The sequence below is a fragment of the Acomys minous genome (assembly GCF_964271855.1).
Source record: "Acomys minous genome assembly, chromosome: 13".
NCBI lineage: Eukaryota > Metazoa > Chordata > Mammalia > Rodentia > Muridae > Acomys > Acomys minous.
The window spans coordinates 69,468,132-69,495,115 of NC_140495.1; the positions used below are offsets into that span (position 1 = coordinate 69,468,132).

Consider the following 26,984-nt stretch of genomic DNA (forward strand, 5'->3'; position numbering starts at 1 on the left):
TCCAAAGTTAGGAGCCTGAGGACTTTTCTCCCTGTTCCCCCTACACTTCCTTCTTCCCACTATATGCCTACCTGTAAACACACACACACATACACACACACACACACACACACACACACACACACACACCAACACTGCCGCGCCAGAAAATCCCAGAAATATTCATTCTGCCCTGTGCTAAGCGTCTCCCCATCTCCTTCTTTCTGGGATGTCTCTGTTCTCTTTTAGTAATGACAACAGACTTCTAAGTGCACACATGCTGAAAACTGATCTGTCTGTCTGTCTGTCTGTCTGTCTGTCTCTCTCTCTCTCTCTCTCTCTCTCTCTCATATATCTCTGTACAGTCACTAGGTAGAAACAGTTAGTGAAGACCTCCTATAACCAGCACAGATCACAAGTCTTTGATATTGGAGGTTCAGGGGAAAGCCCCCTTCCTCCTAAAACAGCTCACCCTGGTGAGTCCTCAACGCTACTTCAGAAAGAAGCATCTGTCCTGTAAGTTCCATAGGGCTAAAGTACTACAGAAGAAGATGTGGCAGCGAAGAGGGGGGTTTGTTGGCATCACAACCAAGTCTGTTCTACAGCCCTAAGGTCAGTCCTAATGAAACGGGAAACGGTTTTTCCCCCTCTTGGTTTAGTCCTTTCTCTTCAGGTATTAGGAATGACACTTGTCAGTTTCCACAGATTGTCACTGATCTAATACAAAGGGCTTCCCGAAAGGCTAGAGATAGGGAACAAAGGAGTACAAACATTAGGTGTCTCTTTCTGCACAACAATAAGGCAGGTAAAGCCAAAAAAAAAAAAATCTAGACAAATGCTAGCGATACCACAGAGAGCCACAGGCTATGCAAGAGACTCCGGCCAGCTGCGGAGCACATGGCTATGAGGTTTAAGATTGACACATGCGTCTTTCCAGCCCTACCCTCCAAGAACCGGAGCGTGGCCTCTTAGAATGGCCAACAGCAAACAGACTGAAGGCAAATGCTAAGCAAAGCAGGTCCTCCGCTTTCTCATTAAGCCATTATGTTAAATAATAACAAGGGTCCAGGAGCAAGAAACAGATTCTCTCATTGGTACAGAGGAATGGCTTTTTTTGCTGCTGAGAAAAATCCCCGCTTTAAGCTTTACAATCACTCTTTAAGGAAGACAGGTTTTCACGGCGCCCTCAATGATGGGAAACTGAGGCTGCAGTCTCCACTGAGACATTCTTTTCCAGAGCCTCAAGGGAAACATGAGTGGAGGTGGGGGGGTGGAGAATGAGTGAAGTGAAATCATTTCCAAGAGAGTGTAGACACCAACCCCAACCCCAGATTCTCTCCCGCCATAAACCCTACAGCCCGGCTAAGAGCGTGCATCCAGCTCAGACCTGAGTGCCACAAGAATATCCCCAGCTAGGGGCAGGTTCATCAGCCAAACAGGACCTGTGTAACAGGTAACAGTAACAGAAGAGAGACGACAGGCAACGTTTTTTAAAAGGTACCGCTTTTTGCTACCCCCAGAAGGGAGGACAGGAGCAGAGTGTGCTCAGGACCAGGAGACTACGGCGAGAGCCGAGGGAGTGTCACATACCACTTCATTGTCACACATGGCGCTCTTGAGGCAATATACACCACAAGGGACGACCCATACTCAGTTTCCTCTAGGCCTTCTCACTTTTCAGTATCACTTTTTTTTCTCTCTCTCACTTCGTAGGAGAGACCCTCTCTCCCCCTTAGATGCTGACGCCTTTAGTGGTTACCGCAGGCACTTCCGAGGCCTACACCGGCACACTAACCACTCTCCGTCCCCATTCCACATCCTTGCAGCTACAGGAGAAATCACCTTTCACCTAAAAGCTGAGGGAATCCTGCTCCTCTCCTGGCTCCTACAAAGGTGATAAGGATCTGGGTCCAATTCACACATTGATCTACAGGGACAGTCAGTCCAAAGTGCCAAAGGATATCTTAAAACTAGACCTTTGGGTCATATTTAAAGAGAGGTTGGTCGCAGAAGGCCCCCACTGGAATGGAGCCTAGGCCACATGTGAACACCTAGAGCAAGCTCCAGGGACTCCAAAATGAAGAACACCCAGAAAGCCACAGGAGAGGTGTAGAAGGCCTAGGGTACCTTCCAATGGAAGAACTTAGAAGATCTGGCGGCCCCTATTTAGGAGAAGGGGGGGGGGGGGAATTGTGCAATTACTGCGGGTCTGGGAGTCTCCCAGCTTGGCACCCAGACACCAGAAAGGAAACCCCAATCTTGAGGCCAGGAAGGCAGAGCTGAAATTGGTTCGAGGCCAGGCATGGGTTTCGGGGCGGGGGGGGGGGGTTGAGAGAGAGTTGCAGGATATAGTGGGTGCCCAAGGGGGCGACAGAGTATGGCAAGGCCCTCACAGCGAGGACCTAGGGGTGCTGTCTGTACTGCCCTAGGTCCAGGCCAGGGTGGACACAGTGCACAAAGCCAGAGGTGCAGATAACGTGCGGGACAGCCAGGCGGGCTCCAGCCCAGAGGAGGTCCGGAACCCTTGTCTGCGCCGGGAAGCACGGGAGTTGGGACCGCCTGTCCCTACAGCAACCCCTCCCCGCTCTACTCACCTCGAACATAAGCCCGATGAGGACGCAGAGCACCAAGCAGAAGCCGATGTCTGCATGGTTGTGGATGACGAACTCCTGGCTGAAGAGTGGGTAACTTTTCGTCCTCCTACGGAAAGCCATGGCAGCCTGCGTGCACTGCCTGCGGGGCCCCGCACCCTCGCTCAGCAGCCGCAGAGAAAACTTCTCCGGCCCGGCCCGGTCCGCCCGCCAGCCCCGCTGCCCAGCGCGGAACAACTTCGGGCCCCGCCCCCTTCCTCCGCCCGCCCCGCCCCCAGCCTGCCGCCCGGAACCGCCCCCGGCCACAGCCCTCTCCTCGCAGCTGCAGCACAGGCGCGGGCCTCTGGCCACACCCCCTTCTTCCGTCCGTCCCGCCCCCAGGCCGCAAAGGCGCGCGCCTCTGACCACGCCCCCTTCCTCCGTCCGTCCCGCCCCCCCAGTCCCTTGGCTAGCGCCACCGACCACGCCCCCTGGGCGAGCATTTAACCCTCGCGCCTCGCCCGCGGCCGGGGCAGGAGTGTCCAGCCTGGGTGCGCTCTTCCTGGGTGCGCTCCGCTGGGGTGCGCTCCGTCCGTGAACCTCGCCGAAGCGTCGGAATGGAAACCCTGTCCTCCGTCTCCGGGAGGAGGCGGCGCCCGCGCAGCCGGACAGGAAGTGGGCCGGGATCCTACTCCTCCTCGCGCCCAGCTTCTTCCCGCAGGAAGAGCTTGTAGCGGGAAGCTTCGCGCTGGCCTCAGCCCTGCGCTGGACCGTAAATGAATGCTTGGCTACTCCAATGTTTGAGGGCTTGCACAGGGCTAGGGTCAAGAGCTCAGAAGCTGCAGGCAGCTAACCAAAGGCCCTGTCCTAGTAGAGCTTACTTTACAATGGAGGGCAGATAGCCCCTCACTTAACCCTGAACTAGTTTTCCAAGGCTCACTCAAAATCTACTACAGTCAGTATTAATTGATCAAAAGTGGAAGAATAAGTACAGAAGAAATACAAAAGAACTTTCTCATCTGAAGTTTCTATTTAATATAAGGTTTTAAAAATACTTCCGGACCGGGCGTGGTGGCGCACGCCTTTAATCCCAGCATTTGGGAGGCAGGGGCAGATGGATCACTGTGAGGCCAGCCTGGTCTACAAAGTGAGACCAGGACAGCCAACACCACATACACAGAGAAACCCTGTCTCGAAAAAACAACAACAACAAAACAAAAACAAAACAAAACAAAAAAAAACAAGAACAAAACCTTCCGGAAGGACAAAGGTCTTTTAACATAAATTATACTGGTAAATATTGGATTTAATCCTGCCAGTAATGAAGGAACAACTAATCACTTCTAAATGCACAGAAATGCAAAATGAACAAAGAAATGTTTAATTTCTTTTTCTAAAGCAGTTCCGCAGGTATTTCACTGCTGAGTAAATACGAGTTTGCAAAAATGGCAGTCTGAAGGTAATTGGAACTGAATGAAATTCCTAAAGAAATTTATCTCCTGTATTCTATACTGTGCGCTATTTAGCAGACAGCCCTGGGTCTTTTAAGTTTCAGGGAAACTAACAGATATATTAATGTCTATACTGCACTAAGCCTTGTTTGATCGACTGGCACATCGTGTGTGTGTGTGTGTGTGTGTGTGTGTGTGTGTGTGTGTGTGTGTGTGTGCATGAATTCACGTGTTCATGTATTTTGATGCAGGCATTCCCTCCAGCAACCTCCGGTATCAGCCCTCTCTCACCTTCGACCTTGTTTGATTCGATGTCTCTCTTTTTGTTGAGTTTTCCACTGGGTATGCCAAGCTAGCTTCTCCCCTAAGCTTCCAGACACCATTCTTCTGTCTCCACCACCCATTTCCTGGTAGAAATGCTCCGGTTATGTGGCCAGTTTTTACATGGATTCTGGGAATTCAAGGTCAGGTTTTTCTGCTTGCACAGCATGTGCTATCTCTCACTGAGTCATCTCCCGAGTCAAGACTCTTCTGAAATTTGGCCCCCAGCCTCAGGACAGTCTGAAGTCTATTTGTGAGCAGGAAGATTAAGAGCACTGGATCGCCTTGACTTTCTGTGTAGAAATGCTCGAATGGTCAACATGCAGCTGTGCCCATTAGCCTGAGTCCCGGGGAGCTGAGTTCTTAAAAGTGAAAACTGGAACCCTACTGTTTGAAGTGATGCAGCCTAAGCCATACATATGTTTCACAACGATTTGTAGGAATCTCCTTTGAATGAGTAATGGTGCCCATCTAACGTTAATACGTTAGCCCCAGAACCATGGGAAACAGACAGTAGAACTTCCCTATTTATAAATAAGCCAGCTCTTCCCTTTGAAGTCTAATTGAGCAATCAGACATAAGATTCTGTCTTCGTGTTTGGAAGTGCACCACACTGACACCTGTGGATCAAGTGCCAAAAACCATCACAGCCATCTCTAAGTCCAAGTTCCCCAAGACTTCTTTAACAAAAACAACGGGTTAAACATTTCCCAGTACTTCCGGTCTACGCTCTTAATACTAAGAATTGACGGCGTCCCGCATTTTTGAGGAATTTTGCAAGCCCATTCCCAAGCCTTTTTTTTTTTTTTCACTCAGTCATGGAGTCCCGTAAAGTCTCATCTCAAAATTTGTGTTAGCAGACCCCCATCTTCATCTTTTTATACTACATGTGACCCCCACACAAAGAAATCACCCATAAACGTCCCTGCTTTTGTTATTATCCTATTTATTAGCCATTTCCTTTCCAATATCCATGGAGCACTTAGCATTTGGCAGACACAGCTGGTTAATGATAGCAGAGACAAGCCGGGCGTGGTGGCGCACGCCTTTAATCCCAGCACTCGGGAGGCAGAGGCAGGCGGATCCCTGTGAGTTCGAGGCCAGCCTTGTCTACAAAGTGAGTCCAGGACAGCCAAGGCTACACAGAGAAACCCTGTCTCAAAAAACCAGAAAAAAAATGATAGCAGAGACATATATGACAATTCAGGTGCTGTGGTTTCACACGTCTTCAGATCCAGCTAATTCCTGATCCCTTGAATGTGGGCTAGGCTTAGCAGGGTTACTTCTAACAGAAACTGCTATGAGTGGTGGTTTCGGTTTTGTTTTACCTCTAATACTAGGTTCGAAAAGGCCTTTCTGGTTTGTCCTTCAGCTTGGATCAGTGTCTCTGGGAGGAGCCAGCTGTCATATTTGGTGACTACTCAGAGACCTGTAGCAGAAATCGCACGGCCACCTCTGAGACCTCTTGTCAGCAATGCACTGACTTCAATGCATGGGAGGGAGCTACTCTAGAAGAAGACTGTCCTACCCTATGAGTCCTGTGGCTAGCCTATTGCCCAACAGCCTGTAAACCACCCTGAGTTAGAAACAGCCTCTGTCGGCCACGCCTAAATTCCTGGCCCACTGCAATGATAAGATAATAATAGTTTGATATCTTAAGTCACTGAATCTTGCCATTTGTTTTGTAGCAACAGATAACTAGTACACATTGCTGGAGTTTACAGTATTGCTTAGGAGATAAAGACATCATTAACAATTCAATGGGATGGCGGTGGCTCTGCTGACTTGGAATAGGTACACTCTGAGTGTAAAGACTCATTCTGATCCTGCTTGAGGAAGAGGGGGAAATTTGGGCTGGGTCTTTCTCTGGCACTCGTTTTTATTTTTATTTTTTTTTAATTTGGTTTTTTAAAAGGATTTATTTATTTATTATTTATAGAATAGATACACTCTGAGTGTAAAGACTCATTCTGATCATGCTTGAGGAAGAGAGGGAAATTTGGGCTGGGTCTTTCTCTAGCACTCGTTTTTGTTTTGTTTTGTTTTAATTTTTTTAAGATTTATTTATTTATTATGTATACAGTGTTCTGCCTGCATGTACCCCTGCAGGCTAGAAGAGGGCACCAGATCTGATTATAGATGGTTGTAAGCCACCATATGGTTGCTGGGAATTGAACTCAGGACCTTTGGAAGAGCAGACAGTGCTCTTAACCTCTGATCCATCTTTCCAGCCCCCTGGCACTCGTGTGTGGAAGGGCACAGCTGTTCACCCAGCACTCTGGAGGCTGAAGCAGGAGCCCTGGGCTTTCAAGAACAGCCTGAACTACTCAGGTAGATGTTCTTGTGAAACAAAACAAACAAACAAACAAACAAACAAACCCAGAGAGGGAGGGAGAGAGAGAGAAAACAAATGAAGAAACTGGGAGATAAATTTGAAGAGAAATGGAATTGGATTTTTAAGACATTTTGAGAACCATGCAAAGGATTGTGACTTTTGTCTGAAACAATGGGAATTTTTAAAAAATATTTATTTATTTATTCATTCATTTATTTATTTATTTATTTATTATGTATACAATGCTCTGCATGTACACCTGCAGGCTAGAAGAGGACATTAGATCACATTAGAGATGGTTGTGAGCCAATGGGAAATTTTAAAACATGCCTATACCCTAGCACTGAGGAGGGTAAGGTAGAAGGATTGCTATGAGTTTGAGGCCAGCCTGGCCTACTGAATATGTTCTAGGCTAGACAGGATTACTGAATGAGAACATTCAACCCCTGCCCCCCCCCCACACACACCTGCAAATAAATTGTTTTAAAGAGAAGGAAAACTCTGATACAGAAGAGGGACCTCAGAGTAGGCAGACGTGCAGTTCCCTCTGGAGGCAGAGGGAATAACAACCCCTTACACTTACACTGCACTTTGCGAGAGCCCTGTGAGCAAGGATGGCAGTGATTGGCAACCTCTCCCTGGGGCTGTTCCAGGACATACACATGACCAGGGGCCACATAATTAGTGGGTAACTGCACCCAGACTCAGGCACTTGAGTCAGGGTCTCAGTACCTAGCTCCTGGTGCTGGACCACACTGATACTTGTGATAAGTATATCAGGTAAGCTCCAGGGATCCCACTGTGCTAACCCAGTGACGGCTGCCACCAATTTGGCTGGTATTCTAATCACCCCCTCGGAAGCTCTGGGAATATCACAGAAAAGAGTGGGAAGAACATACGAGTTGAGATCGGGGACATGTGCCAAAAAAGACGCCTTCTGGGTATGACATAGTGGTTGTGCTTATGAATTCTTTGCAGCTGTAATTACCTGCAAAAGACCTGTACGAGCTTGGACCCATTGTCAGGCACTGTGATACACGCCTGTAATCCCAGCACTTGGGGAAGGAGAAGCAGGCAGATCTCTGTGAGTTTGAGGCTAGCCTGGTCTACAAAGTGAGGCCAGGACAGCCAAGGCTACCCATAGAAACTCTGTCATGAACCCCCCCCCCCAGAAAGAAAGAAAGAAAGAAAGAAAGAAAGAAAGAAAGAAAGAAAAAGATAGGACCCATTAGCATTTCACTATGGGTGAGGGAGGGGCCGTGAGGCTTCACTCCTCCCAGAGGGACTGTTGGCAACTAATGGTAGTTGGAAGGGGCTGCCATTTTCTCAGTGGTATAGCCACAGGTTAGTTGCCTTAGCTCCAGGAGTTAGCCTCCCGGCCACATTCAATGAACAGCTCCTATTAAACTTAAGGGGCCACATACAAAAAGAGGACTCAAAATAGCAGAAGGATTTGTCGGGAAGAAGGGTTCCAGCAGAGGCGAAAAAGGGATAAGGGAGGGGACTAGGAGGTAAACGTGACTAAAATTCACTGTATAAACACATGAAATTGTCAAGCAATAAGACAACGAAAGGTTATCGGAATTGGACAGATTTGACTTTCCATAAGGGACCGTATGGTTGCCAATCTCCACATTTTCGTCTGCCTCGGTGCCTATGTTCTTTGTCCCTTTGCCTAGAAGGTATGCATCCTTCAAGACAGTTGTACTGCTGCTGCCTTTACTGTTCTGTGCTCCAGTCTTGGGGCATTGATAGCACCTTATGCTAACCTAGCTAGCACCAGGCTCCCCCCTGCATTAGGTGTGCACACCTCTGAAATTCACCCAGCACTGTGACATTTCAAGGCTGGTATTATGGTTCACATATTAAGTATCCCCTCAAAAAGCTTCACAGTGAAGGATTGGACCCCCAGATGCTGCTGTTATGGGGGAGATGATTGGACTGTGAAGATGGTAGCTGTACTAGTAGGTTAATCCACTGAAGAGCTCTAAGAAGAATAGGATATTAAGAGGGGAGACAGAGGCAGGCAGATCTCTATGAGTTCGAGGCCAGCCTGGTCTACAGAGCTAGTTCCAGGATGGCCAAGGCTACACAGAGAAACCCTGTCTTGAAAAGCAAACAAACAAAAGAGGTACGCACTAGTTGGAGAAATGAGGTCACCAAGGGCATGTCTTCTCCCTGGGGAGTTCTTTCCTGCTTGCTTGCTTCCTGCCTCCAGTGACCATGATGTGAGCAGCTTGGCTTCACCACAGCTGTGCACCAAGATTCTGCCTCATCACAGGCTCAGCCTGCCAACCACTGGCTGAACGCCCCAGAAGCAGGAGCCTAAACAACCCTTTCCTTTTCTCATTTGAGTTCATTCTTGTATCAGAGAAAAAGGTGACAGAGCAAGAATGCCAACCTAGATGTCTATCATAATATTGAACAGAGCGAGGACAAGCGTCCCACATCTGTGCTGTCAAGTGTTGAATTCATGATTGAATGAGAGATGCTTCTGCTGTGGGCTCTATAAAAAAAAACAAAAACAAAACCTGATCTCTGCTTCTAGCTGTCTATATGAAGCACAGAATGCTTTGGGGGGGAGGGAGAGAGGCAGTGTTTCTTTATGTAGTCCCATCTGTCCTGAAACTCACTATGTAGATCAGGCTAGCCTGGAACTCATAGAGATCTGCCTGCCTCTGCCTCCTGAGTGCTAGGGTTAAAGGTGTGCTCACTCCCAGCCTCAGAGCATGCTTTTGTTTGTTTGTTTGTTTGTTTGTTTCATTTTTTACATTAATTAATTTATTTAATCACTTTACAGCCTGACCAAAGCCCCTCTGTCCTCTCCTCCCAGTCGCACCCTCCCACCCCCCTCCCCCATTCCCCCTCTTCCTCTTCTTAGAGAAGGGGAGGTCCCTAAGGGTACCAACCCACCCTGGCACATCAAATTGCAGCAGGACTGAGAGCATCCTCTCCCACAGAGGACAGACAAGGTAGTCCAGCTATGGGAAAGTGATCCAAAGGTGGGCTACAGAGTCAGAGAAGACAGCCCCCAACCAATTGTTAGGGCACCCACGTGATGACTAAGCTGCACATCTGTTACATACCTGTAGGGGGGCTATGCCTAGCCCATGCAGCTTTCTTGGTGAGGGAGGGTTTCCACTAGTTGTCAGTAACTGTAGGTTCCCCACAAAAGAGGAAAACTCATTTCCTCACATAAGAAAAAGCCAGCAGTTAGTTCATTCCAGAGAATAAATAATGTATCTAAGATAAGTCTCCCTATATCCTATTTGCTTCTGTCTCAAGTTTGTCCATCATGGTTATAAATTAGCTGCACCAGTTCCCGGCATTCTGTCCTTCAACAAAGGGTAACTCAAACAATAAGCCTCAAAATTCAGACAAGAAGGGAAGGAGTAATTTGAGGGGTGAGTGAAGGGAACTTACGCAGGAACTCCAGACTTCCTGTAAGTCATTGGCCAAAGTCACTCCTAGAGCAAGCACTAGCAGACTTGATTAAAGTCTCCAAAACTAATGGGCTGGTCAGTCCTCCAGCTTGAAGTAATACAACTTACAGGAATTAACAGGCTAATGAGGATCAGAGGATGGGGGGAGTGGTCATCTCCCAAGACTGTAATGAGGCTTTGTTAGGAAGGTATGTAAAGGATTTCTAAACAGCAATAAGCCCTTAAATGTAATGTAATTCTTGAACTAACTTGCAATAGAGGAGATACCGTATTGGAATATTGGAAACACCAGAGGACGCCACATAAAGTCTGTAGTTTGGATGATCATGTGTAGCTATCTGCTTTGATTCATGCACAATGGCTGTGTAAACCTAAAGACAGACATATGAGAACTCTCCATACTATTTTTCCAACGATTCTATAAACCTAAAATTGTAAAGCTACGTGTTTTTTTTTTTAGATTAAAGTGGACTGAAAATTGGTCTGCTTTTGTTATTACTCGAACTGCCTGTTACAAGCAACATTAATGATAATGTAGATAGCTGCTCCCCATCCCTCAATTAAGACCCCATGCTTAGAAAAACATGGACCCAGAAGTCTGCTGTTACTAATAAAGACCTGGAGAGGTGACTGCAAGCAAGAACCCCTGCAATCTGGTGTGTGGCTCCCGCATTGACTGCATCCAGTACTGCCCCTCTCTCTCTCTCTCTCTCTCTCTCTCTCTCTCTCTCTCTCTCTCTCTCTCTCTCTCTTGCATTTACTCTGACAAATGAACTTCCTTGTCCAGCAGAGCCTAGTGACTCAGGACCAGACTAAGGGAAGCGAATCTCCTGATGGCTCCAGGGCTGTAGCCACTGTACCTCACTTCCCCTTTCCAGATAAAGTCCAGGTGACTAAGGACTGTACTGCCCCATGGGAAGAGCGTTGTATCCCTAGAAAAGAATGCAACTCTACATTAGAGGTGAGTAAACTTTGGCCCGAGTTCCCAGGAAGCTACTAATATACATCCGTGAAGCTGGGAAACAGTTCCAGACGCGCAGTTCTCCAACTTATGGGATCATTTTTAACAGATGGAAAAAGAAAAAGAAAAAAAGAAAAAGAAAAAAAGAAAAGCCAAACAAACAGATTGGGAACTTATATCTGCCCGATAAACTGTTTATCCTCAGTAATAATAAATGAAGATAGTAAAGGAGAAAGCAAGAAATGGTCAGCATTATGATGCGGTGGGGTGAGCTGTCATGCACAGGAGACACTGCAGTAAGAGGCCTCTTAGAGCTGCCCTCATAAAATGTGCCTGCCTGCCAGCTCTCTGAACAGCTCCCTTTACACTGCAGGGAAACTTAGACGCCATCTTGACTAAAGCTGTGTGTCCCTTGTGGACTTTTGTTTCGAGCAGCCCTCCACATTTATCCTATCATGTCTGCTCTCACCTTGCCTCTGCTCGGTGCTGGGAAAATATTTAGTCGGGAAGTATAAGGTGTGGGCACTGTATGCAAGCTACCAGGTTCTGTTCTGCACTGATAACTTTTAAAGTAATTAGCTAGGGATAGCCTGAGACTGATAGATAAATGAATAGATGAATAAATGAATAAAAAGAAGTTATAGATGTATGGATACATATACATATATATATAAATATATATAGTGAGAGAGATGGATAGATGAGAGAGAGAGATATGGATGGATGAGGGATTGCTGGGAGGGTAGACAGATGTATATGGATGAGTACATAGCTAGGTAGATCAGCGGCTACATAGATAAATGAGTAAACAGATGGCAAAAGTGAAGGGTGGTTGGCTATGTGGAAGAGCTGTCAGATTGGACCTGTGTGTACTAATCCATATTTTTACAGTGGTACCCGGAATGCTTGATAGTGTAGGGACCTCAAAGGATTCTGTTCTCCCTCAGGAAGCATGCCCAGGACCAAGGCCATATTTAGGCTTAACAGAAATCTGGCTTAGGGTGGACCTTAAACCTGAAAGGCGGGAGTCACTGATTTCTATCTGTGAGCCTCAGGAAGCAGCCAGTTCTAGCCTATGTGTTACAGAGGAAGTGGACAGTGACATGAATGAATGCTATGAGGCACGTAAGAGGCGCTCCCACTGATACTAAGCGCAACCCACATTTTGACTTTGGTTTATGTGCTAAAGTTAAAATGACATTATAAGCTAATTAAGCTTGGCATAGTAGCTCCTGGCTGTAATGCCAACATGTCAGAGGCCAGAGCTGTGGTATCGATTCACATCTGAAGGCAGCCTAAGCTGCATAGTTCATTCCCCACCAGGCTTAGGCTTCAGAGTGAGATTCTGTCACAAAACCAAAACTGAACCCAACCCAACCCAACACCAAAAACCAAAAACACCAAACCTAAGGCCAAACCAGATCAACACACGACAAATAAAAGACAAAAACAAAAAACAAAAAAAAACCTAACTAAGTAAATTAATTATTTTGGCATCCAGGAGATCCTAGTGATAATACACAAATCCTGGGTGTTTAAAACCGTTAGACCTGGCCTAGAGTGATGGCTCAGCCATTAAAGGCCAGGCTCACAACCAAGACAAAGAAACAAACAAACCCATTAAACTTTGTTTTGTCTTTGGTGAGAACTAGCTGGTCAAACTACCTCTGCCTGTCTTGATTGATTCTTTGTTGAGGAGGCTGAATGTGGGGCAGGGCCAGATAGTTCTTTGATTAAGACTCAGTCTTCCTGAAAGAGAGGCAAGGGTCTTCCATCTCTCCAGTGCCACCCCCTCCTTTTTTTCAAGACAGGTTTTTCTGCCTTAACTATCCTGGAACTCACTCTGTCAACCAGGCAGGCTTCGATCTCAGAGAGATCCTCCTGCATCTAAGCCCCAAGTGCTGGGATTAAAAGGCATGTGCCATGACGTCCCATCAAGGCAAGGGTCTTTCGAGTAGTATCATTGTCAGGAAGAACTCAAGATTGACTTTTATCGTGGATTTGGGCAGCCACTTTGTCCGGTGCATTTTAAACAAACTGAGCAGGGTACCAAGACAAGGCAAGAAAAGAAAAGAGGAAATCAGAGTTTGCTAGCTTGGGTTTGAAACCCCTGGGACATCATTGAGAGGCCAGCCTGAGCTACATAATGAGATTTTTTTTTCTCGGAATCACAAAAGAAAGAAGAATAAAATAAGGAAAGGAGAAGAGAAAAGAGATCAGATGAGATGGAGGGAGAGGGAGAGGAAAGCTGTGGGAAAGGTAAGAAAGAAAGAGTACAAAGGGAACTGCCACAAAGGAGGCAGGAAGCAGAGAGAGAGAGAAAAGACAGGGAAAAAGTAAAGTTGAAAAGAGCAGCGGGCGAGAGGGCTCGAAGAGCAGATGGCGTCTACAGCACAATACCTCCACTACTGTTATCATTATCTTGCCTGAACAGATGTGCAAGGGCTCCCGGCTACTTATTATCCTCAATGAAAGCGGACCACGGTCCCATCACTCCCATCAGAAATCCCAGCCACGCTCACAGAAAGTGTACCTTGTTTCTGAGATTTCCCTGTTTTCCTGCGTGTATACAGAACTCTGGGCCCTGCACATTCTACCGTATCCTCAATGGTTGAGATACGCTTTCCTTTTCCATAGTATGTAATTGAGTTTTTCATTGGAGTTGCGGTTAGGGGTGCTATGATTTCCTTTGAAGTTGCTGTGTTCCAAGGAGGTCTTGCTTTAGAGCACACGGAACTATGAGGTGCTGTGGCCTTGGCCTGGAGCTGGCCAGCAATCATTGCTACACTACACCCTGGGCTAAGGCTCTGAAACTGCGCCGCGCCCCCCCCTCCCCCGCGCCCCCGGCTCCCTCCCCCCGCCCCCCCCCCCCCCCGCCCTTGCTCCAGCGTTATTCACAGCTTCTGCGCCTTCTCTTCTACATCTGCCCTTCCCTCGGTGTACCTTCTTTCAAAAGCATCTGAAATGTATGGTTCAAAGAAAGAACATATTTGTTCCCAGCGGAACAAGGCTCGGGCAGCCCGCAGTCCAGAAAACGGAGCGGGCACCATTTGCCTGTGAACTACAGCCCCGCCGTGTGCGGGTCCCCATAGCAAGCACCACCTTTCCCTGGGAAGGCAGCCAAGGCCTGGAGCCCCGGCTAGGAAATCCCCTGAGAGAGGCCCTTCCTGAGCCCCACAGAAAATGGTTCTTTTCATACTCTCTGAACCTCCTTCCTTTATAGCTGTAAATGGTGACGTCACATCCCCCTTCCTGGCCTTCCCCACCCCATTCACATGCCAAGTGCCCCCACCCAGGCGCCCACGAGGCTCACGGATGCCCTTCTCCTTCTCTCCACACTCAACTGGCATCTTCAGTCCCAAGAAGGCCTCCTCCTTCCCCCGGCCTTGCTGATGTTGTCTCTGCAGCCAGAATTCAGTACCTCTCCCATGGAACCTCTGCGCTATCACCTACCATCTTAGATCCCTCTTGGCTGGAACAGAAATTATTTGCTGATTTTTTTTTTTTTTTTTTTTTTGAGATTAGAAAGGAGAACGAATTCCATAGAATTCTCTACCTTTAATTCTCAGAGTTCAACTCCTGAAATCATGCTAACAGGAGCTCTAGGAGACAGCAGGAAAGAAATCACAAAGCTGACAGCCACTCTCTGTGGAGCAATCACCAGCAGGTAGCAGTCGCCTAAACCCTTCACAGGAGGCTTTTAAATGTAACCAGCAGCACCGTGCGCGGTGGCGCATGCCTTTAATCCCAGCATTTGGGAGGCTGAGGCAGGTGGATCGCTGTGAGTTCGAGGCCAGCCTGGTCTAGGCTACACAGAGAAACCCTGTCTCAAAAAACTAAAAATAAAAGATAAAAATAATAAATGTAACCAGCACCAAATTCAGCAGTCGGTGACTATGCGTTAAGAGAACTTACCCGAGGGACTAGGTCAGTGAGACAGGCTGAGTGTTCCCCAGGGAAGGAGCTCTGCACTATTGTTCATGGCTGAATTCCAGGCCAGTCCTGTCACCCTTCAAACGAGTTACGTGAGCCCAACCCTTCTTTTTCCAGGCCTCCCTTTCCTTATCAGAAAAGTAATGGGATTTGAAATGCTTTCCTCAGGTCCTTTTCATAGCTAGGATGCTTTGTCCCAAAGTTAAAAGCGCTCAGAACATTTTCTGATGTCTCTGGACTCAGACCCAACCACAAGCAAAGGGATAAAAGGAACCAAATTGCTCCCTTCTGTGCAATATTCCCTCTCTCCAGATCAAGTCCCTGAGGCAGGCCTGGCTGGCCCTTTGCACGCCACCAGTCTCAGGGCACTGATGGACAACGAAGACTCACCCATCAGGAACGGGCAAAGCACAGGGTGCGCTGCGCATGAGGACGGACACACATGAGCTCCTCAATAGAAAAAGCAAGCTACCCTCGGACAACAGCAGCAGCTGGAGTTTATCATCAGGCACAGTCCTACTGGACACGGGTTCCCAGAGTCACCCTTTAAAAACACCTAAGAACATCTTCGTGGCCAAGCGCCCACAGGAGCCCAGCTTCATGGATTTGTCGAGGGACAGGGTTGCCAAGGTCAAGGAATTATCTCAGCCGTCAGCTGCGGGCATTCAAGGTTCAAGGTGAAATTGTCTCAGACATTCAAGAAAACACAGGCACCATCTGTGCAAGAGGAGGGGGCAGGGAAGGAAGTTGATGGAACAGGTGTGGAAGTTAAGACCATAGGATTGGACAGGTCTTGAGAACGAGAGGGAGTCTAGCCCTGAAGGGCAGCAGTAATCATCCTGTAAATGCGGTTATGAAATGGAGACGGGGCTAAAGTGACGGCTCAAAGGACAAGAGCACCATACTTCTCTTACAGAGGACTGGAGTTCAGTTCCCAGCACTGAAACCACTTAAAACCCCAGCTCCGGGAGATCCTCCGATCGCCTCAGATACCTGCAAACATGCACACAAATCCCCCTGCTACACACACACAGACACACACTCATTAAAAATAAAAGCAAACCTTTTCAAAAATTGAGGCTTTTCCCCTAAAAAAGCAACTGGGCTTGCTTTGAAAATTGTATTGTTTTGCATGGTAAAAGGTGGCGGGGGGGGGGGGGGGGAGGGGGGAGCTGGGGCTAGGATTCAGTGTAGAGAGAACATTCCTGGATCTGGGTTACCTCACTCAGGATGATCTTTTCTAGTTCCATCCATTTGCCTGCAAATTTCAAGATTTCCTTGTTTTTAGTAGCTAAGTAGTATTCCAGATCTACCCAATGGTTCTCCACAGTTGTAGGGAGACTGGGGACTGCCTCTGACGTGAACTCTGCTACCCATGATTTGGTCACTTCCCCTTGGTGGGGAGGCCCTGTGGGCACACGGAAGAAGGGGAGGCAGGCTATTCAGATGAGACCTGATAGGCTGTGGTCAGATGGTGGGGGAGGAGGCCCCCTCCTAGAGGTCTAGGGCAGAAGAAGGAGGGAGGGTGGGAACAAGAAGATACACGTGAGGGGAGAGTAATGGGGATGTAATGTGAATAAATTATAATAAAAAGGTTTTATTTCTATTTATTATCCCTGTGTGTGTATGTATGTTCATTTTGTATGCATTTTAGGTGTGTATGCAAGTTCCACAGTATAGAGGTCACAAGGCAAACAGCTTTTTGGGGGAGTTGTTCTCTTCTTTCATCCTTACCCAGGTTCTGGGGGATCAAACTTATGTCTGTCAAGCTTGCATGCTTTTTACTCAGGAAGCCATATTGACGGCTCCCTTTTTTGCTTTATTAATGTAATGATATCATCTGTCACAACTGAAGATATCTCATATTTAATAAAGTATAATAGTAAATATCATTCTCCAGCCTCCTGTGCCAGCTGCTCAGCCAGAGCCTGGGAACTGGTACCAGCATTCTTAGCCTTTTCCTCCCAGGATAAGGATGGGTCTCCGGGTTATGGGGTGATCACTGGGTGCTTTAAGGCGTCCCTTAGTTGTAACCATGGGGGATGTTAGAAGGTTTTAATGACAACCAGAACAGAAGATACACAAATGCACCTGGCACGTCTGGGCTGGACCTCACCTGCTGCTCCTCAGCCTGCCTGGCACTCTCATTAATGTTGATTCACAATCTTTCACCTATCTGCTCTCAAGCTTTAACTGAGAGTTGACATCATCCCATGCACAGAATTGAGCCTGCCGTTCCAATCCCAGGCAAATCCTCGTTGGTCTAAACTATCTGTGGTTATAGGGCACTCTGTCTTTCCCACCACTGCCGGGCTGAGCACCTGTACTTCTCTCAAGAGAAGGACTGAGCATAGCTGTCCTCTAGGCAGAATGGATGGAACCTCAGAGTCTCAGGTTCTGCTTCCCTTAGGAACGGCTCAAGCAAGCAGAGCGAGGGATCTGTGTACAAGACTCTCGGTCTCACCAGGGGTGCAGAGAAGAGTTTTTCCACTGTGTTATGAATAGCTCTTCTTTTGTGTGTGTGTGTGTGTGTGTGCGTGTGCGTGTGCGTGTGCGTGTGTGTGTGTGTGTGTGTTTCTTTTTAATGGTTTTTCGAGGCAGGGTTTCTCCGTGTTAGCCTTACCTTTCCTGGACTCACTTTGTTGACCAGGCTGGCCTCGAACTCACAGCGATCCGCCTGCCTCTGTCTCCTGAGTGCAGCTCTTCTTAATGAGATTACTGGTGCAATTGCGGAGTCCCAAAGGCGGCTGTACCGTACTTCAGTTAAGCCGCCATGCTGATGCCAGAGGGTGCGGGGCAGACACCTGTGCCTGGTGGTTCACGGCGGGAACAGAAGTCTGGCAAGCTGCTTCGCCTTCCTGTACATGGGCACTGAGCTCGCAGTGGTTAGGCAGGCTTTATAACCAGGCAGCTATGGTTGCCTGGCCAGCAGCCGTGCCCGGGATGGTCGAATCCTTCGGGTCCCAGAATAAATGATAAATGAGAAGTCTCAGATGATCTTGGTGGAGGAATGTAGCAGAGAGAGAGAGAGAGAAAGAGAGAAGAGAGAGAGAGAGAGAGAGAGAGAGAGAGAGAGAGAGAGAGAGAGAGAGAGAGAGAGAGAGAGAGAGAGATTATTTTGTGAATCGGGGACACTAAACCTTGGGCAGTGGAAGGGTTTTCGATGGGGCCGGGAGTACCAGGGTTACTTCATTTGCATGCAGCCCCAGCATCCTATCATAAGACGGGGAATGCAGTACTTAATTATCCTATGGGCAGCGGGGGTGGGGGAGGAACTCTAGGTATGGTTAGAGGTGTGGGAAAAGGTCATTGGCTCAAAGTCAAGATACTAAGGCATCTCCTTAGCAAAGGGAGGTTATTTCTGGGAATCCCCGGGTGTGTACTCAGCAGGCTTCTTTTCATGAAAAGCTTTAGGCCTCTTCCTGAGGCCTATGTGACACTCCCTAGAGCATCTGGGGTTTCCCCAGATCAGGCAGAGGGAACCCAGCTGAGTCTATCTTTTAGCACCGAGCTCAGGGACTTTTCCTGGAATGCCAACCTTTGACCTTGACAGCAGGGTCCAACAGTTATGCCATCATTGGCTTTCGGAGTGGCCCACTTCATCACTTTTACATTGCTTTCTCAGTACCCATCACAAACACAGGTTAACAATAGAAACCACAGGGGTTTGCAGGAGGCTGTTCTGTCTACTAACTGTCTACTAAAGTGTATGAACCCTTCTGGCCAATGGTATGTAAAGGCAAATTGATCGGGACTGGGAGGAAAACATTGTTCCCTGATTACGCAGGTGTTTGGATTTTCCCCCAGGCATATCTGCTTTGCTTCAGATGTTGTGAGTTGTGACAAATGTCTTATGACCATAGGGAGTCAACCACGGAAATGAAAGCTGACATACCAGCCACAGCAGTGACGATATCAGAATGAAGAGTATGGCCCACTGATGACAGTGCTGAGCACTGGTCCAATCCAACCATCATTTCCAGATTCCTGTGAGATGCTTAAGTAGCCTTTGTTTATTAGTTAAATGTTCTAGCCCTGGTAGTTGACTTTCTCCTAGCTGAGATTCAATCCCTTCATCATTGGTCTATTCCACTAATGCCTTGATTTGCCCCATGGTCTTCAGTCACCTGCTCAACCTAGCATTCTAAGTCTGTTACAGCACCAATATGTTCATCATTCCAAAATTTAACTAAGATTCCTACTTCTTACTTCTGGTACCCTCTTTAACGGCTAAGTGAAGCCCCTGTATTTTCAGTTATAACTGGGACCTAACCTTGTATCTCCGCATGCACTACACCGCTAGCCTTTCTCTCTTCTCTTGCTAGTCCTTAGTGCTCCTGTCATTTTTAGTTCTTTAATCAGAAATGCCGTTAGCCAGCCAGAGTGTGACAATTCACACCTGCAATGATAGCCCTCAGGATGATGGCGGGCAAGTTTGAGGTCAGGCTAGGATACAGAGTGAGGCCTTGCCTCTGAAAACAAAAACAGTACTTTCTGCGGCCTCAGGTCTTCACGCTGTCTGTCTTCACTGAAGGCTTTACTGCCAATCCTTGTTTTGTTTTGTTTTGTTTTGTTGAGACAAAAACTTCTATAGCATAAAGTCATGAGCTCTCATAACACAGACTAGTCTTGAACTTATGATGTAGAAGAGGCTGGCCTTGAACTCCTGATTCTCCTGCCCCCATCTCTGGATTACTGTGAATGTCTTGTGAGGATGCAAGCATCTGGGAAATCCATTAAATAAGGAAGAGAGAGAGAGAGAGAGAGAGAGAGAGAGAGAGAGAGAGAGAGAGAGAGAGAGAGAGAGAGAGAATATTATCCAGAACATGGAAAAACAGAGAGAATTTATTTAAATACACTGCAAGGAAGCAGTGAATAAGTTTCCAGAGAGGAAACATGGGCTGAGAGTGGATGTAAAGATTGTTTTGTTTTGTTTTCTAACAGCTGAGAAGAAAGTTTCTGGCTTGTGGGCCATCAGGACAGTAGTGTCCATATCTGGTAAGACAGGTGGTCATCTCATTTTATTAGTAAGAAGTAAGTTTTACAGCCTGCGCTGTTTTTCTTGAGGCTGGCAACATGGGTTATTAGGAGTTAGGTTCCAGATGGTGGCATGAGTAATTGGGAGCTGGTTGTTGGGTGTGGGAATTTAGCTTCTGCTTTTTGGTTATTGTGCACAGCGAGGAGATGCCACTATTCCTCATTCGCAAGTGGCTAAACACCAAGGGTTTATTATTTCTGGTGGCAAGGCTAGTAGTGAATGTCAGTACAAGGATGCCCAGGCAAGTGTCCCTGACTTCTCCTCTGTCCCTTTATCCTCTTCTTTAGCAGTTTTCAGGAAACTGTGCCCAGCCCAAGACTTGAAGGACTTGTTTTCCATCCTGCATTGTAAGTACCCAAAGCAGGAATATTTGTTATCTTCTCCTGGTAGCAATATGCTTGTTCATGCAGGGTTCACATGTCTAAGTCTTACAGAGTAAGCAATCCTTTCCTTTCTGATTTCAAGACCCTAGAAAGAGGAGGACACTGAACAAGGAGTCAGGACAGTACCTGAAGTGGCACACCTGGATGCAGTATTTCCACCATCCAGATACCACACAGTGAATACCCTCCGACGAGACAAAAGGGATATGATGCGTTGAGGGTACTTATTACAGCTGATTATTTTATTTTACTTATTTGTGTCTGCAAGTGTTAGTGTGAATGTGTGTGTGTGTGTGTGTGTGTGTGTGTGTGTATGTGTATGTGTGTGTGTGTGTGTGTGTGTGTGTGACTTTGTCTCCACTCACCCATGCCCGTGGGCCCATGAGTAAAGAAGAAAGAGTGGGATCCCTGGGATACAGAATTATATATATTTCAGTCCACCTAGTCTGGCTTGTTATGTGGTTGCTCAGCTCCAGACTCTGGTCCTCATGATTGTGTAGCAAGTGCTCCTAACAACTGAGCTATCCTGAGCGATCTCTCCAGTCTTACTATAGCTGTTTAAAATTATTGAAAATTTAAATCTTTTGTGTGTGTGTGTGTGTGTGTGTGTGTGTGTGTGTGTGTGTGTGTGTGTGTGCCATAGCACACATGAAATGGTAAAAAAAACAACTATGTAGACTTGGTTCTGTCTTTCCAATGCATGGGTCTAGGTGGGAAATAAAATTCAGATCATCAGCCTAGTGGCAAATGCCTTTACTCACAGAGCATTTTGTCAGCTATAGCTGTTTTAAATCTCATTTATGCAATTGTAATTTATGTGTAATTCAATCTTTTAATAATTATGTTTAACAACCTGTTTGCAAAGTTCCTGAAGACATAACAAGATTGGTAAACTGTATTGAGCCAGTCTCAGCATGCTACTAGTAGATTCTAATATAAATGGGTTGCTTTTCAGTAGGCATGGCGTGGTGGGGAGGCTGAGGATATAAAAAATGTGGCTATCTTCTCAAGAGCTTTCCCACAAGCTGGCAACCCAGGCTTGAGTTGTTTTTTGCTGTGTAAGGACCGCTTGGTTCAATCCCTCATACTTTGCAAAAACCCAAACGAAGAAAACGCACTTGAAGGCGGAGACTGAACAAAATAGCTACTGCCCCAGTTTTGGGTTGTGAAAATTGACCTCTGCCTAGGGTGAGGGTGGGGCTCTCCGGCTGCTTCCAGTTGAGAACTGAGCTCGCCTGCAATTGGGCTTGAGCAAGGCATCTCTGCTGTGTCTCCTGTCCTCTCAGCTCCCAGACACTCCCACAAGATAACAGATTGTTATTCTATTACGTTCCAGAAAGCACAGCCTCCCAGGAATTGGGATCCTAGAAAGAAATGAAGAGTAAACTGCAGAGACCCCCAGAGCACCAAGTCCCGCTGCGTTTTAGCTATCTTAACCTTTTGTTATGGATGCCGCGCTGACCTCATTGGAAACTGGAGTGGGCTAGCGCAGCTTAGGGAGCAAGAAGGACAGCTGGTGAATCAGCTGTGTTGCATTATAGTCTAGTCTACTGTTGGCTCAGAGATTGTACCATATATGGGCTGAGGCTCAGGACTAGCGGGCCTGCAGATTTGCTCTAGGGCTCCTCTAAAATTGCAGTTTGGGATTAGGTTATTGTTCCCAGCAAAAGGGAGACCCCCCCCCCCAGAAAAGTTGGTGAGTATGAAAAAATTGACATGATTTATAGTCTGGAGGAGGAAGGGGGCACAGCCTTGGTGCAGTCAAGCTGTGCTTGCAGGTGAAGAGCTAAGCCTGAGAAAGCTGTGGGGAGCGACTCCTTGCAGTGGTTTCAAAGGGGAGCCCCACCCCCACCTCCACTGCTGTCTCCCTCCAGCCACTGATGGCCTGAGGCAGACTCAGATCAGCATCAGAGGGGCTGAGTGGATCAACTCCCAAGGGTTGAGTAAGACAGGCAGCCTCTCTCTGGCTGTGGGTGAAGGTGGCGAGGAAGCTACTGAAGACACGGGGACCATATTGCCAACTGGAGATGGTCCAGCATCTAGATTGTATCTGGGGCGAGGCAGGCTCATTCACATGGAACATAGCTACTTATCTGCTAGTCCCTTCCTACCTGGTCAGGCCGAGACAGCCTAGTGTGAAACAACTAGGACTTTAGGAATCTAAGGAAAGAGATGGGGTGTGTGTGTGTGGGGGGGAAACAGGCATGATGGGGTAATGGTTTGGGAAAGTGGCTCTTAACAGATCCATTACATTGCATTCAATCTAAAAATGAAACAACTCTTTCCCTCCCACCCCCTGCCTGTGTTTTGTGTGTTAGTAACTTAGTCCTGTGCCTTTGTCACGCCCCCCTAGCCCCCCTCCACCACCACCCTCCCCCGACACACCCACCTTCCTCCAGCTCTTCTCTCTCTTTCTCTTTCTCTCTCTTCCGATGATGCACTTGTTGATTGTGTTCCACAGCCTGGAAGTACAGAGCACGCAACTATGCTTTAAGAATGAATGCCTTGTAATGCAAAACGCAGGCAATCCTCGCAAATATAACGTGCAGCGAAGGATCCAGACTGTGGATCTTCTGTGCTGTTAGAAGTCAGGCTGGGGACTCCTTTGTTGGCCAGTGGTTGGAAGGGGCTGGAGAGTTCCAGGGTGCTGCTCACGTCTTTGTTCTTTGTCTGGCCTTGCTTACACTGATGCTGGTGTGCTGGGTATCCACTAGTGATCTGGGCCACTGGTGCATGTTCCATATTTCAACTGTTCAGGAAGGAAGGAAGGCAGGCCAGCAGACAGGCAGGCAGGCAGGCGACCAGAATGTAATCTTGTGAAACTGGTGTTTACAGGAAAAGTGAAGGCCTGCCGGCCAACTAAAAATATGGTCTGAAGTCTGCTGAGGCACAGTGACACTTGAAGATTCCTAAAGCTCATTGGTCAGCGTCTAGCTTAATTGGTGAGCACCAGGTTAATGAGTGACCCTGTCTGCAAGAATAAGATAGAGAACAATAGTGCACACACCCCCACCCCCACCCACCCCCACCCACCCCCACACACCCCCACACCCCCACCCACCCATCCACCCCCACCCACGCACGCACGCACATATGCTCACATGAACATGTATGTAAACAGCACATACTATATATATATACTAAAACAAATAAATAAAATTTATAATAAAATAAATAAATACCTGCACACTAGGCTGCCATAGCAAATCATGACCAACTGGATGACTTTGGACAACAGGAATGTTTCTCTCACAGTTAGTTGTGGGGACCGGTAGTCTGAGGTCAAGGTGTGTCCACAAGACTCTGCCTGCTCTGGGGAGTCTGGGAAACATCTTTTCCATGACTGGCTTCTAGTTCCTGTAGCCTCAGAGGCTGCTGGCTTTGTTGGTGTCACTCCAAGGTGTGGCTCTGCTTGAGTCTCCACAGAAACTTCCCTCAGAACATGACTGTATCCAGACTTCTTTGCAAAAGGACACCAGCGGTATGTGGGAGAACCCATTCCAGAGACTCATTTTTAACTTGATTACATCCGCAAAGGTTCTGCTTCCGGCCACGATCACACTGTGCAGTAGTGGGCTTAGGGACCCATCACACGTCTTTTTTAGCTCCCCAGTCACGGAAGGGCTAGCTTATGAGACAAAGGCTTCCGGGCCATCTATCTAGAGCAAGCAGCTCCCTGACTCCATCCCTTGTTTGGTTAAGGATCCCAGCTGAGGACCAATCACCACAATGCTGAGTATGTACTCACAACCTGTCATGTGTACACAATGTTCCCTGCTCCCTAGGCACAGTTGGAGTCGATGCATTATTTGAGGTTTCCTGGTAACAGTAGAAGAAGGCCGGCTCTGGGCCACAGGGCCGGGCTTGGAATGCCACTTCCATGTGTGGCGAGCTGCTTGACCCTCAATTTCTGTGTCCCAGTTTCCTTATATGCAAAACTAGCACGTAGGACAGAGTGAACGAACTAATACAAAGGGAACCGGCAGCAGGGCCTGCCGCAAAGTTAGCATATGACAAAAACTAGTCACAACAAGAACAAAAGGCAGGCAGCACGATGGGCACTTTGTAGATAGGGAAACTGAGGTATTCACAATTCAGTTACCTTATACCTACAACGGAATCCCAGACCCTCTGTGCTGACTGGTCACCTTGCATGCCTTGCTGCTGCTTGTATACAATAATAAGAATGATTCTATTACTGTGTGCTGAACTCTCACAGGGGATAGGGTAGGCATGTGTTAAATTTACATATAATGTCTACCTAGTCCTCATAATATTACATGAAGTAGTCTTTAAAAACTAATTATCTTTATTATTATTACTATTAATATTATTATTATTAGTTTTTTGTTTTTGTTTTATTAGTTTTTTGGTTTGTTTGTTTGTTTGGTTTTTTTTTTGGTAAAGGTCTGGCTAGGTAGCCAAGGCTGGCTTCATATCATGATTATCTTGTCTCAGTCTCCCCAAGTGTTGAGATTGTAGGCATATAATAACACACACATATACACTATATATATTATATTTATTTGTTGTTTTGGGTTTTTTCCTCCTTCTTTCTCCCCAGAACTGGTGATTAAGCTAGAGGTCTTGAACAAGCTAGGGCCTGAACACCAAACTACTGCCCTAGCCTTATTCTTTTAAGTTCACAGGAAAAAAAAAATCAGTTTCGCATCAGGAATGTACTATTATCCATGTTTTATTTATTTATTTTAAATTTGGGGGTATTTAAGATTTTTATTTGTGTAAGTGTTTTGCCTGCACATATGTCTGCTACCACATGCGTGCAGTACCCTCAAAATCCAAAAGAGGAGGTCAGATCCTCCAGAGTTAGTGTTATAGATGGTTGTTAGTCACCGTGTGCTGAGAACCAACCTAGGGTCCACTGGAAGATCAGCCTGTGCTTTTAACTGCTGAGCTATCTCTCCAGCCCCATCTATTTATTTATAAAAATTGGCATTATTATTATTATTATTATTATTATTATTATTATTATTATTAATTATTCTTATTTGTGTGTGTGCATATAGTTGTCCACAGAGGCCAGAAAAGGGTGTCAGATCACCTGAGCTGGACTTACAGACATCTGGGAGTCTATCAACATACTTTGTTGTCCTGGAAGAATAGTTAACACCCTTAACTGCTGAGCGAGCTCTACGATCCTTGTTATCCCCATTCTAGAGATGGGAATGCCAAGGCCTAAGCAGAAGGGAGAGCCAGCAATGTCTCGCTCAACCCGCAGAGCCCAAGTAAAGGTGAAAGGAGAAAATCTCCATGAAAATTGTCTTCTGACCTGTGTGCCCACATACACCACACATCCTGTAAACACACACACATACACACGTACACACACACACACACAGGACAGAGAGAGAGAGAGAGAGAGAGAGAGAGAGAGAGAGAGAGAGAGAGAGAGAGAGAGAATATTAATTCAAAGAATACAGAAGGCAAGTTGGCTCATTCTGCTAGTAACAGGCAGCCAGACCCTGAATAAAATCTTTACAGCCCCAGAGCCTGAGATTTCAACCATTTATATTCAGTGGCCTCTGCAATAAAAAAAAAAAAAAAAAAAAAAGACTGTCCCAGTAGCTGCTACTTTATAAACTGCCAGGACAAACTGGGCAACATTTGTGAGCTCCTCAAGGTCAGGCAAGGTCCTTGCTACCCATCCCTCATCTCTCCCTCTGCATCAGGCACTGGACCCCCACAGGTGACCCATATGTTCCCATGGAAGGATCTGCACGTCAGTTTCCAAAGTGTTTAAGAAGCCAGGCTTGGGAGAGGCAGATGCCAGGTGAGTGTTGGTAGCCAAGGCCAGGCCTGGGGGCCTGCTGGATTGGGAAGAGACAGAAGTATTAGATGCCAGAATGCCAAGGGACCAAGTGTCTGGCCACACAGGCTTGTAATGTCTGTTGATTTTCAGGAAGAAAGCAAACTCAAGGTGAGAAGCCTGGCACTTCCCACAGGAGCAGCGAACATTGCTCCTGTCAGGGCATTTGGTGGCTACCCATTTTAAGATAGAGTGGATCTGAGGGACATAGCTCTTTAGTAGACACGATCTAGGCCATTCTAACTCTGACAAGCTCTTATGAGCACACATAGTTATGGCTGGCAGCCCAGACAGACATGACTGTTTTGGCTTTTGTTGTTTCTATTTTTCCTCTATCACCAGGCTTGCACTCAAGGTCCCGGATCTGATTGGAGGTGGTGGCCAACCCAAGTGCGTGCTGGTGCCCCCTAGTGGAAGAGCAAAGGATATAAAAACATCATCTGGGGTTAGGAAGGAAAAGATGCAGTTGGGAAGGGAACTTCCCAGAGGACTTGAAAGAGCTCTGTTGTGACTCTCCCTGCTGTTCCCCCATAGGTAAATGATTTACTGTGACTTAAGGGGCAGCAAACACAAAAGCTCTGATGCTCAAATGGACTGTGATGGGGGAGGCAGAGAGGTTTTGGTTTGTTTTGCTTTTACCTAGGCTTTCTTTGGAGGATCTACAACCCTCATGAGATTTAGAAGGTCATACGTTCAGGGCTTTCCCAGAATTCAGGGCTGTGACTTGAGCAGGAGGCATTTAC

General features: G+C 47.1%; 2 protein-coding genes across 2 annotated transcripts in view; one reads left to right on the forward strand and one right to left on the reverse strand.

Moving 5' to 3' along the window:
- TRAM2 (translocation associated membrane protein 2) overlaps nucleotides 1–2,818 on the reverse strand; it is an 80,297-nt gene extending 77,479 nt beyond the window's left edge. The window contains exon 1 of the mRNA XM_084753483.1: nucleotides 2,574–2,818. Coding sequence (XP_084609609.1) covers nucleotides 2,574–2,693 — 120 coding nt within the window. The 5' untranslated portion in view covers nucleotides 2,694–2,818. The remainder of the gene's footprint in view (nucleotides 1–2,573) is intronic.
- PAQR8 (progestin and adipoQ receptor family member 8) overlaps nucleotides 1–26,984 on the forward strand; it is a 227,069-nt gene that overhangs the window by 176,977 nt on the left and 23,108 nt on the right. The gene's annotated exons all lie outside the window — the stretch shown is intronic.